Source organism: Pelobates fuscus, chromosome 12 (genome assembly GCF_036172605.1).
Source record: "Pelobates fuscus isolate aPelFus1 chromosome 12, aPelFus1.pri, whole genome shotgun sequence".
NCBI classification, from domain to species: Eukaryota; Metazoa; Chordata; class Amphibia; order Anura; family Pelobatidae; genus Pelobates; species Pelobates fuscus.
The window spans coordinates 130,071,317-130,086,849 of record NC_086328.1 but is presented as its reverse complement, the minus strand read 5'-3'; the positions used below and the strand labels follow the sequence as shown (position 1 = coordinate 130,086,849).

The following is a 15,533-nucleotide window of genomic DNA, read 5'->3' as shown; positions in this document are numbered from 1 at the left end:
ATCCCCGACTTAATGTGAAACTCCTTCCCAGTGGTGGAACTGGTATATGACATAGCTTTATCTGTATTGACCTGTGAGCAAGCTTTGCAATTCTTGCATCCCTTGAAACCTTTATCACTCTTTTTGTTTTTAAAGACATTTTTTAGAGCATAGCTTGGTGCCAATAAATTTTTTAGATTTTGTTTTTTCCTATATATAATTTTTGGTTTCTTGGGCAGATGTTCTCCCAAAATAGGGTCCTCCTACAGTATTGGCCAATATTTGCACAAACTCCTCCTAATTTTAGGATGATCTATGTTATACTGGGTAAAGAAAGATTGTCTGAAATTCTCTTTCTGTCTAACAATCGGATTAATTATTAAGAAATAATTTCTGTCTTTTTTAGACATCATATCGATTTCTCTATCTATCCTCTTTTTGCTGTAACCTTTTTGGACAAGTTTGTCAGCCACATGTTTGGCCTGTGTATGGAAATCTTTAATATGGGAACAATTTCTCCTAACCCTGGTAAATTGTCCTTTTGTAATCCCTTTCAACCACGGTTGGTGGTGACAGCTATGTTTATGAACATAGCTGTTTCCATCGGTTGGTTTAAAAAAACACTTTGTTCTGATTTCATTTCCTTCACAAAACAAGGTTAGGTCCAAGAAATTAATTTCCCTGCGGTTCCATATTGGAGAGAGTTTTAAATTATATTCATTGGAGTTCAAATAATTCACAAAGGTCATAAACTCCAGATCTGACCCCTTCCAGATAATGATGACATCGTCTATATACCTCCGCCATAGGACCAGGTTCTCCACCCAGTCATGCCCCAACCTCACGCAGAGGTCTTCCCACCTGCGCATGTATATGTTGGCATAACTGGGGGCGAACCTGGTACCCATGGCGTTCCCCACTAATTGTAGAAAAAACGACTGATCAAAGAAAAAGTAATTATGTTCCAGTATGAACTGGATACCAAAAAGTACAAAGGTTTTTAGCCCTGGAGAAATATCTTCATCCCTGTCCAAATAATGGGCAACTGCTTCCAACCCCAAATCGTGACTGATGACTGTGTACAGCGAGGTCACATCCAGTGTGGCCCAGCTGTAATCTTCCCGCCATTCCATATACATAATACTCTTTATTTAGGAATTGTCCCAGAACTGCACCAATTTTACATTGATAAATATCAAAAGGAAGAGTATCTGTAAGCCACTGAAATATTCCAAACAAATTAACCTCCGAGAAAACAAAGAAACAAGACAAATGATCGTGTAATACAGTCTAACATTATAAAAATATCCAATAGGATTTCTGTAGAGAACTTGCTCAGATTTTACAGAACTAACTCCGAACCCTGCTGTATAATCCCTGTCTAAGGATATAGGTAGATCCAGATAGCACGAGTTCTCCAAAATGCCAGTATGAAAACCGAAGCAAAAAGAGTCTCCAATAGTGAAGTACGTACTAATCAGAAATAAATAAAGTGTTGTACTTACAATAACTAGAACAGGACTTGCTCTAGTGTTATAAGGCCTGGGTGGTCTAATCTCACCCGTAGGACATTGCAGGAACAAGGAAGCAGTGTAATCAATAGATAAAAGGGCTCTGTAGGTATATGTAATAAAAAAAAAAGTTAACTTTATTACATAAAATAAATTAAAAACATAAAATAAATCAAAATGTCCAATTAAACTATGGGAACCACACTTAACACGTTTCTCCCCTTAAGACACCATAGTTGTAGTATCTAGAGTCCCCTTGCACTGTCCTTCTATCCATTGGGTTTAATACTAAATGTGATTCCTGAGCCGCCAACCTCTCTGTGCTGCTCAGGCAGTCTAAATCACAGTGGGCGGCAGTGATTGGCTGAGAGTGTCAGCTGACCATTTTCGGCCTATCACAGACCCGTGGGTAATCTCTGCCTTAGCCATACGTCCCGTGCGGGCCAGGCTACAGTGTGGTCACTTCATTCAGTGTTAAACATTCAAAATGGTTTAACATAGAATAGAGCAAGGGTGTCATGCTCACTCACATTTCTGGCTGTGTTCCTGCTTTCAGTCTCCACTCCAGCGGTTCCAACGTCGGCCGCTGTAGCTCCACCCTCTTTTATGACGCTAATGACGTCACGGCCCGCCAAAGTGTTCAAACTTGGACGTTTTGGGGGCGTGGCTTCAAATTTAAAGCTCCAGCCTATAAAAGGCAGAATCAACCATAGTTCTTTGCCCTGTTGTGGTTCTACTCACAGTTCCCAATAGTGCTTTCCTTTTCAGTGTGTTCTTGTGTTTTGACCTTAGCTTTCTGACTGTTCTCATTTCTGTATTCCTGACCCGGCTTTGGTATCTCGCTACTGTGTTTTCTGGCTCCCTCGACTCTGCTTGTATTTCTCGATTCCGTGACTTCTGGCTCCCTTGACCTAGGCTTGTCCCCGACCATTCTTTATCTGTCTAACGTTAAGTCCGGCCATTCTAAGGCCCGGTATACGTTTTTCTATTACATCCTGTGTTGGGTCTCTAAGGAATCCCTAGTACTGTGCCAAAAGAATATCTTGAAGTCCCTTTGTGTGCCGGTCCTATTTTTGAGGTGTACATGTTGCCGTATTGAGGTGTACATGTTGCCGTATTCTGCTTGTGTTCTATATGGGTGCTGCGGTTGCTTTGTAACGTTCTATTTGAGTGCATGTGGGCTGTTATATTATATGTGTTCCTGAGTAGTTTGTGGTATTGTGTAAGATATAAATGTGGGCTGTGTATGGGGGCTGCTTGTGGATTGTGTTGTGGATGAAATGTCGCATAGTGTGTTTGGTGTGTGTATGTGTGGGGCGGCTTGTGGTAATGCATGTGAGGCTGCGTTTGGGGTTGTGTGCATTAATGTGAATTATCAGTGTTGCTGTGTTTGTGGGGACTGTGTGTGTGTGTGTGTGTGTTTTGGGGGGCTGTTTGTATTATTTGTATGAGGGGGAGGCTACTTCTGCAGCACTGTGTATATAGCAGTGTGGGTGGCTTCCCTGGTGTCGAGTGGGGACCGAGCTGGCCAGGTACAGGTCAAGGACAGGGCTGCTTTACTCCAGTGCGGATTCTCATTCACAATTGCTGGGATCACTTTTTCTAAATTCTCTAATGAATAAATTAAGGATTGTCCATCAACACCTGATATCACCGCTCTGTGTGCATTTGCAGATATCTGAAGGCCTGATAGTCCAAAGCCTGTTTGCCTCTGGCACCCTTGAGTGCCGCGCATGGCACACGTGACATAGGTTGCTGACCCCTGGAATAGAGGAACTCCAGAAACTAAAACCAATTCCACGAGATGAACTAGTTATAGATCCTAAAGTGTATCCTTATTGTGTTGGCTCGACATTCAAAGAGCCATTGGGATGCATATGATTATGGTCCGTCAATATGAGGGTGATATGTTAGAGTCTACGTTATGTGGGAAGACTTTGGGTTGGGTTGTGCCATGCTGCTATAATACAAGTGGATGGGAATCCAGCTCCATTGTAATATATATATTCCTGCTATCTTCAGGACATACCTGAAAACCAGATAAAGCTCTATGTCCTTGCTACTAAGATGTTTTATAAATAAATACTATTTCTGTAGTGAGACATGCCATTCAGAATTCAACATTTTGACTATTTTATTGCAAGTAAATTGTTAAATATTTACATAATGTGAAAAAGGGTGAGCTGGGTCCTGATTTGCATATGTTCCAGCAATTTAGATATTTATGATTTAATCCTATTTTAATATTCAGCCCTTGTCCTGGTGAAGGTTGTGAATACAAGTGGATTCTGTCAGCCAAACTCCAGAGATTTTCTTCTCATGGTTGAACTTGTTGTAATACATGTAGCTCCACACATCCCACATAATCCGTTAGGGTGTACTAACTTTTACCAGACTATGCTCTCTGTAAACCCCTGGCAGCAAAGACGGCAAATGACGGACAGAGGGTTAACCTTCTAATTTTGATCAGCAAATATTTATTTTTTTACCCCAGTTTGGCTAAGCATGAATGCAAAAAGCATGTGCAGAACCACACTCGCTCTGAACCAGTCGAAGATTTGGGGATACTGGTCTATTAAATGTTCAATTCGGAACTCAGTGGCAGATATCTATCAGACTGCCGTGCTATGTTCTATAATGACAGATATCATAGTACGCTGCCTGTGACTCTCCCTTAGCATGGTATTAGATGTAGTGAAAGGAGTCTGCCATTATATAGCCTGTTTCGGCGACCTGTAAAGCATCTGCGGATAGAATAGAATATTCAGGCAGAAATATTAGATTAGAACAATTATTATTACTATTATTTTTTTTAATAAATAGGAGAATGTTATTATTTTTTTGGGAGAGTGTGCCAGGGGTGTGAATTAAGGAGTGAATTGATGTGAAAGCATAACGTAGCAGGGAAATGTGATAAAAAGATCCGTGCAAGATGTACGAGTGTGTATATTTGTGTCCACTTGCTCTGGCACAGAGTTTTACATCTTTGCGAACGTTCCAAAAGGACGGATTCATGGCATGAACATGCGGCAGTTCACATTTTGCTTCTCTGTGGCTTCGGTTTGACCATTCATGACGGCTGCTCCAAGTTCTAGTCCCACTGCGGTCTCTTCTCTGCGCTGTCTCAGAACTGTGCCAGACTCAAACGGAACGCTCTCCTGACACCTCAGCTTGCCTGGCCTTCTCTGGCTTTCTTTAGTCTCCGAGGGCTTCCTGTTCCATCTGCAGCCTCTATTATTTTTATATTTTTCTTTTTTTTTCCTTGCCACAACAGGGACAGTGGAGTCTTCTTCATTTTACTGTTCCCCATCACTGTCTCATTTTTTTTACATTTTTTTTTTTAGGTCCTTAATGAGTCTCAGGTGCAAACTGTTCCTCCGTAGAGATTGCTGCTTAACCCTTCCTCTCCCAAAGGGTCTGCTTTCTGCTTTTACAAGCCTCTCCCACCTTTCACAAAATACTGTTAGCTCGAAAGGTCCATGGATGATCAAGGTTAATAGAATTTGTTTGCTCTTTTGTTTAATATAGAGAAGTGTGTCAGCTGCACATGTCCATGTGTTTTCGTATTTAACTTCATTGTGGGTCTGGTAATGTAGTCTTTAAAGTAGATAGATATAATTTTTACAAGATTAACTTTAAAAAGTAATCTGTCTCGTGTGAAGGATTTTTTGGACAAGTATTTAAAACATTAAAAAAATGGCAAGCATTGTGCTCGCAGGACTACAAGTAAATGTGTAGATCTGATGTCAATATGTGTTGCACCTGACTTACTTTGACATCAGTGTGAGCATATTATGTTTTTTGTCTTTGCAGTTTTTTTGGGTTTTTTTTTTTTATGTGTAGAATAGTTTTTGTTGCTTATTTGGGATACATGGTGCTGTCACAAATGCATATGTCCAAACATTGAATATGTCAAGAGGACTATTTAGGTAGTATCGTTGGGTTTGTTCTTTGGAGATTTTAGCATATTTTCGATTTTTAGTTAACGGCAGCTTAGATATATTTTGCTGTGAGCTCTGTGATAACACACGCACACATATTGCCATGCACACCGCGCATTGTTATAAACGTTTATACACTTATGCCCACAAAGCATCTCTGTGCATTCTATTATTAAGCTGCTATGTGATAATCTCAACCCGAAATTCTAAACTTCTAAAGGACCGAAACACCAGGAAAATATGCCATAGTAATATTGGTCCCAAATGTCTCCTAAAATGATGCCTCTGAAAGATATACAACACACTCCCACACACTGAAGCACTGCTGTAGATACTGTACATACTGATGTTGTTTAACGTGTCATATTAAACTTTGTTTCTGACTATAAGCGGTTATACATGTAAAATGCGTGGGACTGTAAAGCGATGTGGCAGTGAGAGTTTTAAGATACTATATAAAACCTTTGAAACACTATACCTTGTCACACACAGTATACAATAACACACCCGCCTGTTCGTATGGCATCGCTCATTTTTGCATATGTTGTATGGATATACCTTTAAAGGTTTACTCACTACATAGTAAATTATAGTGAATTGAGGAAAATTTACGAAAACATTGCTAAAATAGTACATTTGGAATATTGTCCAGTTCAGCTATAGTCACATCTTGGTTATTTGAGGTCGAATATCACAATTTATTTTTCCGTTTACTATAATACGCAGTTTAGTGAAGAAGCCCCTTAGTGTTTATCGTGAAATTGAATAAACACACAGGTATTCACACAGCTGTCCTGGAACCGGGAGCTGCCATCTTGGCTCCCTGTCAATCATCTTTATACATTTTGCCCTTTTCGACCATGTTCTCCTACTGATTTGCATTGTGTGCCAGGCTGTGCCTGGCCTGAACTGAATGGTGACGTTATTCACTAAATCTTTAATGTGCATTTTAAAATCAATCTGGAAAAAAGGTTTTTCACAAGCAATAGATTATGTTAATTAGTGGTAGTTCTGCTCTGTCCCTTGTATACAGAGACAGAGGTAGAATCGGCAGCAAGCTGGGGCAGGAGGCGCAGAGACCCTGTGTAATTATATATTGCACAGTGTTCCTTTCCACCAACCTTTTCACCCAGAGAAGTATGCACGGAGGTGAATGCGACTTGTGAGTCCTTAATGTGCTCTTGTCTTAGGGCCATGGATTAGCTAACATTGTCACCGCTGGGTGAATGTGAGTCTGCATCCTCACACTCATCACTGCAGGCTCTTTAGCACATTTCTTGGCTATGTGATACCAGCAGACCTAGTCGAAAGGTGTGATACTGATCAGTTTCTGTCCTTCAATCCACATAGCAGACTAGAGTAATCCCACACCTGTCAGCTAATGGTTTGTGTTATTTAAATTCAAACTTTTCACCTTTTTTTCCGATTAGACGATCAGCTTTGGGGAATTTTTACACCGTACATTCCAGGACCCAGCGCTGACTCACAAGCGAAAGAATTAGCATTTTCAGGAAACTTTTTTTTGTGTGTCTGTTTCTGAGCGGTGTAAAATGTATCTTAATGTGTAAACTATAAATAGTTTCTGAAAATGAATAAGACAATTTATTACATTTTTATTTATTTTATTAAGGATCGCGCATGATGCAATGGCACAATTTAAAGTGACCCTCTTATCTACCTCGGGGGTAATACATGGATAATCATAATACAGAAAATTGCTCCTTCATCTTCTCCCCCGACTTTGGCCAAGTTTAATCTGTCCGTTCTTGGCATACCTTTTTCTATTTTTCTGTTGTCATGTATTTTCATAGTTCCATTTATTCAAACTCAATGAAAATATGATTAAATATCAGGTATATACATTTTGTGCCAACATAGCCATTTTTGAAAAATGATTTTTTTGAGTAAATATCACTTTTTCTAGCTTAGCAGACATGTTAGGTCAGACAGTACTGCTCCTCAACCCAACAGGTCTGCAACCGCAGCATTACATAGAACAATCACAGCAGCCGGCAAGTAAAGTTGAGCAGCACTAGATCCGATAACAGTAGAGTCTGACCCAACATGACTGCTCAGCTAGATTAAAAAAAAAAAGTCAAATTTTCTCCGAAATCAATATATATTATTAATAAAAAAAAAAAAATCACATTTCATTAAATGTAGTGAAATTTAAAAAACGAGAAGTGACAATTTGATGACCGTTGTCACTAACAATGAAAACTGTTTTCTTAGCTAACAACGCTTTGTCCTGAAAGGGTCACTCTAAGTACCATAACCACAGCAGCTAATTGTAGTGGTTATGGTGTGGAGAGTCTTTGGGTCTTTGGTTTATGTCAAACTACTTTGAAGTAGTTTTAATTTTAAGGCTCTTTATCTAATGTGAGACTTTTCTGCTGTGTTTGTGTTTTTAAAACCCCTCAAAAAACATTGACACAAACTGGGGTGGCTTTGCCGCGATAACGACTACAATGAGGATGCAGTGTCCCTTTTAAATGGCGGAAAAATTCAGCATGTATTCAGTCTCAAATTTCTCCTTCAATGCACATTTAATGGACTTCATTTCTTCCAGTACTTGTTCCGTAGCAATCTTCTTAAATTCTCCCCGTCCTCTATCTGCACTTTAACAAAAACACACAGAGAGCTGTGCATTGCAGGGAGTTGTTGGAAATTCATTTTGCAAAAGTCAGTTTTATGATTTTGGTCCTTGCTTTAACCCTTTGAGTGCCAGAGTCCTGTCAGGCAGATCATTGCTTGTTTCTTGAGTGTATAAACCACTTTGATTACACATCAGAGACTGTATGCTTTTTTAGGTTTATGGGGGTTTTCTTTGTATTTTTTTTTTGTGTGTGTGTGTGTGTGTTGTTGTTGTTGTTTATTTTAACATGATGCACAGTAGATTCATGTTTGCATCCTAAAATGTTTAAAAGTAATTCACTTTTTTTTTGCTCTTTGCAGAATCGTCAGAAAAACATTCTCCGAATTGGCATTCAGTCCCTGGGATCTGTGCTGTGGGGGGATGATATTTGCAGTAGGGAACATCCTCGAAACCTGCACAGCCTGACAAAGTTCCTGTACGCCCTCCGAGGCCTCCTGCGGTCATCTCTGTCAGTGTGTGTCATCACAGTGCCAGCGCATCTCATCCAGGTGAGAGACTGCTAAGCTCACTCCACGCTTTTTTTGATAGAAATTTTGAACTTCAACAAATAACCCAATACATTGCCGGGGATCAGTAGTGGAAGTTCATTTTCAGAAATATTTACTTAAAAAAATGTTTAAATTGCTTTAAATTGTAACAAATGTAAACATTGCCATTTCTCAGTAACAGCCATGTTTTACTTTATAAGAGAAAATGGGACAGCATCCATGCACCAAATCTATTAAAAATTTCAAATAATTTGCAGAGTTTGTGAAGAATACCCGAATTTATGCCAAATTAATTTAACAAATACTTATTACAAATAGAGAAACAGTTATTTTGCAATCTTCTGAACTTCCATCAATTACGTGCGGCCCTGTCTTAATTCATTTATTTAATTTTAAGAGTTTGCTCATCCCTAGTTTCCATAATTAAAAGTTTAGCAAAACAACATTACTTAAAAAAAATAATATTGTGGTATACATTACATTACAGTCAAAGCGATTTAGTAAAAATTGTATAGGTTTTTTTTTACCCCCATCCCTTCGGTTCTATCTGTACTGTTGGCTTTGGAACTTTTGAGAAACACTCCAAGTACCATAACCACTATGCCCCTCCCCCCAATTAAGTTGTAAAACCATTTGCAAGCAGTTTGACTTCTTACTAAGGTCTACAAGGTTGTGGACTCTGCCTCTCTGGAGTCGTAAGCTCTCTGCCTGTACTATGCTCAGTGAATGAATGCTTAGCTTTTTTGGATGTGCCAATGGGCTGACGCATTGCATGTCTTAGATCTGGAGAGCTAACGGATGCCCCTAGCAGAAACTTTTGGCTGTTGGTACAGAAAGGGAAGCAGTTTGACTATTTACAATGGTGGGGGTGCCAGAACACTCCTGGCACCATAGCCACTCCAGTGCTATGTAGTGATTATGGGGTCTAGAGTTTTCCTTTTAAGTCCCATTGATTTCCTGTGCCATCTTGAGATCCAATTTTAAAGTGGAATTCCCCATTTATTTAATGTCTTCATTGCCAAATAGACGCACTGATGCCAAATAAACACTTTCCACTCTGGCATGAAGCCTTCAAGGACAGAGAGTGAGATGGCGGCAAGGAATATCGTTGGTCCCTAAACGGTTAAAGATCACTCTTGATTCTTAGTTATCAGTGCTACATTTGTCGCAGTTATATTAACAGCTTATTTTTGTCAGTAAGTTTTCTTTAAGTAATAATGTTAATTATATTTCAGACAAGATCATATATATTAGTTTCTGGGGGGGGTGGGGTGGGGGAGAAGAATCTTCCTCCGATATATATTTAATCACGTTTGTAGCGAGCAATAAGCAGTCCGCCGAGAGATGCGCCGCTCTCCTTTTGAAAGCGTATGTCTAATTCTTTGGGAATAGCACATCTGCAAGCACAGATATGATTGCGTGTTAACGCACCTATACCGTACATGGCTGTTTACGCCATCGTTTTTTTGACATATTAAGCTGCAATAACTTGTTTGATGGGATCACAATCTGGTGCATTCATGCTGGCTTTCTTCACTGTGTATTATTGCAGCACAGACAGAAAGTGCTTTTAGCTTCTTCCTGTCCTATACAACAGCGTTTCAATCCTGACCTACATAACCCTGCTTCTTCCATTAGAGCGCTTTTCCTAGCCAAGGCTGTCAAACGTGTTGAAGTGGTTAGATTTTAGTATTTCAGTGCTTCTTCTGTGATACACAAACTACTGTTTTCTGTCTGCAGAGTCACAAACACAAGTGTGTGTGTGTATCTATATTACTCTTATAGCAATATACATCTTTCTCTGTGAGTCTATAAATAATTATATTTATTAGATTGAGTAACCTCACATATCAAAAATGTGTCTTTAAATTCAGTCTGTGGCTAATTAAAGGGATGAGCAGTTTGTGAAGACTTTGTATACTTTAGTAACTAAAATATAGTTTGTGAGACAATTAGGCATTCAAGTCTCAATAATGCAGCTAGTAAGGGCACTGTGTGTTGGAGTAACTACAGTGCGTCCTGTGAGGTCATTGTGAATGGGAGCTTCTGTAGTGTTGTTTATGAAGTCATTGTGTGTTAAATAAACTATATATTATAGATAACTTGTTAAATCATTGTGTGTGAGAGAGTGACATTAGTGCAGCTTGTGAAGTCACTGTGTATGGAACCAACTAAAAGATGACTTGTGATTGTGAGGTCATCATCCATGGGAATAAATGAGAGATGACCAGTGAGGTCATCATTGCCCTGCTCTTCTCTGACATCATATTGAAGTGCAATTGTAACAGAACAACGTACAGGCAGAGATCCTGCAGGAATTTGCAATTTGTTTTACTGCTTCACCTCTAGAGCCTGCTTCGTACGTTATCCTTACTCATCCCTAGTCTTTAAGGTCAGTAGGGAGATCTCTAAAACAGGCATGCACATGCCCCTCCGTTGTTTCTCTATATTCCCAACCAATGTATTTTTATGGTGGCACGAGGTTTTTATGTGCAGGTTTGTGTTAAAATTAATTATAATATTTATTTGATATAGTAGATCATTTTAATTTTAATTTTAAAGTCAAGCTGTATAAATAATAAACACCCATAAACAGCTAATTGTTGCACCATAAACACAAATCACCTATTTACTTAAACAGGCAATTGTGTTTCCAAAAACCCTGCCAAATTGCTCCCAATGTAAGCTGGTGCAAAGTTGGGAGGAATGCATCATACTCTTGGAAGAAACTGAGATGATCAATGGTTGCTGACCGTAAAATGGAAAAACCCGCTTTCAATTTGTCCAACAATATAGCTGTTCTCTTTTTCAAACCTTGAGAATCTTCTGAAACCTTAACAAATCTTTATTGATATGCGTGTGTGTTCAGGATGGCTGCGCTGGACTTCTTAGATGATCGATCTATGGAGGGTTGTAAGGGACACTCTAAGCTTGATAACCACTATCAATAATTGTACTGGCTGCCATGTGGAAGTGTTTGGAATCCTTTGGGTTTTCGACAAGCCTATGCCAATTCATCAGCTTCTAAAGGGTTCATTTTAATATGGTAAAAAAAAAAGGCCTGTATCATTTTGGCACAGCTGATTCATTCATTGATTTGAAAAGTAGAGTTCCCCTGAGGAACTGAACACCTAGCTGCCTAGTACCATAGCCACTACCATGAGCTGCCATGGTTTGGTGCTTGAAGAACTCTCTTTAATATATGTTTTTTATGAAAGACACGGTTTTCAGGAGTCTGCAGAAATTGAGTGAATGGAAGCTAAACTGTGGGTTCCTAATAAGGACTGTTTGTATATTTATTCTACAAGCGTCTTCACACTGCATTTTACATGTGAAAACAGAATTTAGAAAATAGGCTTTTTCCTCTATTTAGCATCGAAGTGAACGTTTTACACTCTACCTTTCTCTTACACTGAATGTTCTATAGTAATATTTTCAATGGAAAATCTACTAGGCATCGTTTGAAGTTTTGAAAACATCAAAGATCCACAGATAGAAACAAATTAGAAATACATATAGTACTGTATACACTGAATCCTTTTTATTTCTACAGACGGTGTATATTAAGGGTAAAATTCCCTTTTCTACTTGTTCCCACTAGCTCACCCCACTGCATTAGATTTATGAGAAGTGACACAATCCTGTCAATGGCTCTGCCCAAAGGGAGTGAGTGGTTCCACCCAGAAACGGGGCAAGTCTGTCCCAATTACTGGCAGGTCATCCTGGCACCTGGCTGTCTGTCAGTCAATTAACCCTTGTGCCTTGAGTGCATCTAATGATGTGCTCATGCTACACTTTTTGGGGACAGTTACAAAGTTGGGATCACAGGATCTGTCCTGACGAAATTAGAATGCTTGGGATGCATGGATACACATTTTACACATCATTTGACGGTTATCCATGTGCAAAGCAGGATTATTCATATGGCAATCTAAGGTAGCAGTCTAAAGTATTCTAGTGCTCTGCATTCAGGCACACCGGGTAACTGTCTCTGGGCAGCACAGTGTGCTGTGCAGTGGGCATGGGGGCCATGCAGAGAGTGCTTTAACAGCAGTCTCTCCACAGTACTCTATGCAGGAGGCTGTTTTTGAGCCTGGCATACTAGATGACTGGCTCACATGCCCCATCAGTGGGTGGACCTGCCTATTTTCTTAGTGGATCCAACCATTTAGGAGCATCACCAGAAACGTGATTCGTGTCACAGTTGATGCCCCCTTTGGAAGGCCCTCCATCCCAATTTAAGCTGGGGCAAAGTTGGGAGGTATGCATCATACTCTTGGGAAAAGTTGAGATGATCAATGGTTGCTAATGGGAACGTAAATGTATTTTTTTTTTTACATTTCTTTATTTATTTACTTTTCTTGACTGACAGGATACATCAATTATGCGTTATAACTTTGAACATAGTTGTTGGAACAGTCATATAGCAATTGTACAATCGGCTATTAGTTGTGGACACAGGCAATAACACCATCGCTATGCTGCCAGAATAGGATTTTGTTACCCTGAGAATTAACAAAGAGTGGTATCTGCTTTAGATCGTGTGTTGGCGTATGCGTATTTTTGTGTCCACTGTTGGGGAGATAGAAGGGGTGACAACTCGGGCAGCTGTTGAGCTGTCCCATGTGCTGATTGTGTGGGTTGCCTTTTGTTCGTAGTTAGCTTAGGTCTCTGTGTCTGGTTATATTGTAGTCTAGTGTTACCAGGCGTTGTTTGTAGCTCTGTTACCTACGTCGGTTTCCTTTTCGGTTTTCTATGTTGTTTGTTGTACAACTATACTCTCTGCTTATGTTGTGTCTGTCCCCTATCGGTACCTGTGTTGGTTGTGATTGTGTCCTTCTAAGTGCGCATGGCTGGGGTTTAGGTGTATGTGATTTATATGGCTGAAACAAGATGTGGCGTCGTATTGGTCTACTTGAGTCGTGCAGTGTGCCTGGCCAGAGTCACGTCTGGTTCAGATGAGTTTTGGTCTCCGTCGAGACAGTTTGTATTTAGTAGGCATTGTAACTGTTTGTATTCTCGTTGTGTTTCTGCGTGAGTTCATTGGGATCTATCCCTATTGTGGCAGGGAGTGTCCGGTACGGTGATATATTATCATGACCGTCGTGTTTGAATAAGCGCAAGTCATGGGGTTGTCTGTGTTGTGGTTGTCTGAGTTAGTTGTCTTCCCCTGTATGTCGGGGGTCCAGGTCCTATTTTAGGTCGTGGTTCGTCCTGTCTGTTACCGCTCCCTCCCTGTTCCTGGAGAATCTTTGTGAGAACAATGTTTAGTGATGTTCTCCAAGGTTTTCTTGCGAGTCTCCTCCTGTCTATCCTCCCTTTTGTACTATCGTTGGGTGTCTATTCTGGCTCGGATTAAATTGAGTTTTTACAGTGTCTTTCGTTCGTATGCCTCTGTCGAATGTCTGTGAGTCCTGCGGAAGGGGCAGGGAAGGGGAGGGAAGTGGAGAGTGTCCAGTCGTATGGGTTTATCCGAGTGTGTTTGTTCTCGTGGTTGTGTGTCCTTCTGTCAGGTGGGTTTGTGCCGCCGCGGTTGCGCCCCCTTCTCCCCCCCTGCGCCGGCTCCCGCTGCTCTCTTAGATATGTAGTCCATCCACGGGAACCACGTCAGAGCACATTTGTCTGAGCATCCCTGTAGGGAGGCCGTCATCATTTCCATGTTGTAGATCGTTTCTACCCTGTCAATCCATTGTTGTAAAGAGTGCACTGTCGGGCTTTTCCACATCGTTGGTATGAGCGTTTTCGCCACCGTAAGCAGGTGTACAATAAGGCCTCTTTTGTATACTTTTAGGGGTGTGTGGGTATGGTTTAGCAGCATTGGTAGCGGCTGGATGGGGACCTCTGTTCCTGTGATTTCTTTGATCATTCGATGAATCATCTGCCAATATGGTACGATATGCGAGCATTTCCACCAAATGTGTATTCCTGTGCCTTCTTCTGTGCCGAACCGCCAGCATTCACCTGGGATCGAGTCATGTACGTGCCGTAGGACATCCGGTGATCCTGTACCAGTGCGTCAATATTTTATAGTTCCACTCTTGGAATTTGGTGCTTATGGACCACTTGTGTGTCAATTGGAAGATTTTTTCCCATTCACTGTCTGTGAGTACCACGTCCGTGTCCCTTTCCCACCATTCCGTGAAACCTAATGGTCTTTTGTCTCCGTTGTTTTGGAGCATGGCATATAGGATCGATACTCCATGCGTAAGGTGAAGCCTATCTGCGCAGAGTTTTTCTAGATGTAGCAATGGGCGGTGCAGGTGATCCCTGCCTTTCACGGCGGCGACGTACGCTTTTACCTGATGGTACCGGAATTCGTATAGTCTGCTCGGTCTGCGTTCTTGTAGTAGTTCTGCCAAAGTCTTTAGATTCGGTCCATCGCACCATTGGCTTATGTGTACCCAATCCTTAGCCCCAAGGTTCCTTAGGTCGGCTGAGCCGAGCCCTCCTGCTAGTTTCGGGTTGTTAGTTATGGGTGTGAGCGGGTTGGGGGACGTTGTGAGTTTCTTGGCGTAGCGCACTCTGCACCAGACCTTCAGCGTGGCATCTATCATTGGGTTATCTGTGCGCAGTTCCCCGTGTGATGCTTCGCCCAGCCACAGCAGGGCGGGTATCTTCCCTTGTGCCTGTTGTAATTCTATGTGAACCCATTGTTTAGTATTTGGGCTGGCGTGCCAGTCGACCAGTCGGTGAAGATGTGTTGCTTGATAGTAGGTGATGATCGACGGCAGTCCCGCGCCTCCCTCGGTCTTTGGTCGTTCTAAGGTTGATCGCCGCACGCGTGACGGCTTCTGGTTCCAAACGAACTGCCGGATGGTAGTCGATACCGATTAAAAGAACCCGCTTCGGATGGTGGTGGGTAGTGTTTGGAATAGGTATAAAATACGAGGCATGACATTCATTTTTATTGCGTTTATTCGACAAAACCATGAGATGTATTGAGTCGTCCACCGTTTTA

General features: G+C 41.0%; 1 protein-coding gene across 1 annotated transcript in view; it reads left to right on the top strand.

The window, feature by feature from the left end:
• The window catches only part of ELP4 (elongator acetyltransferase complex subunit 4), a 228,612-nt gene that overhangs the window by 108,153 nt on the left and 104,926 nt on the right, over positions 1-15,533 (top strand). Inside the window, exon 7 of the mRNA XM_063438894.1 lies at positions 8,387-8,575. Coding sequence (XP_063294964.1) covers positions 8,387-8,575 — 189 coding nt within the window. The remainder of the gene's footprint in view (positions 1-8,386; positions 8,576-15,533) is intronic.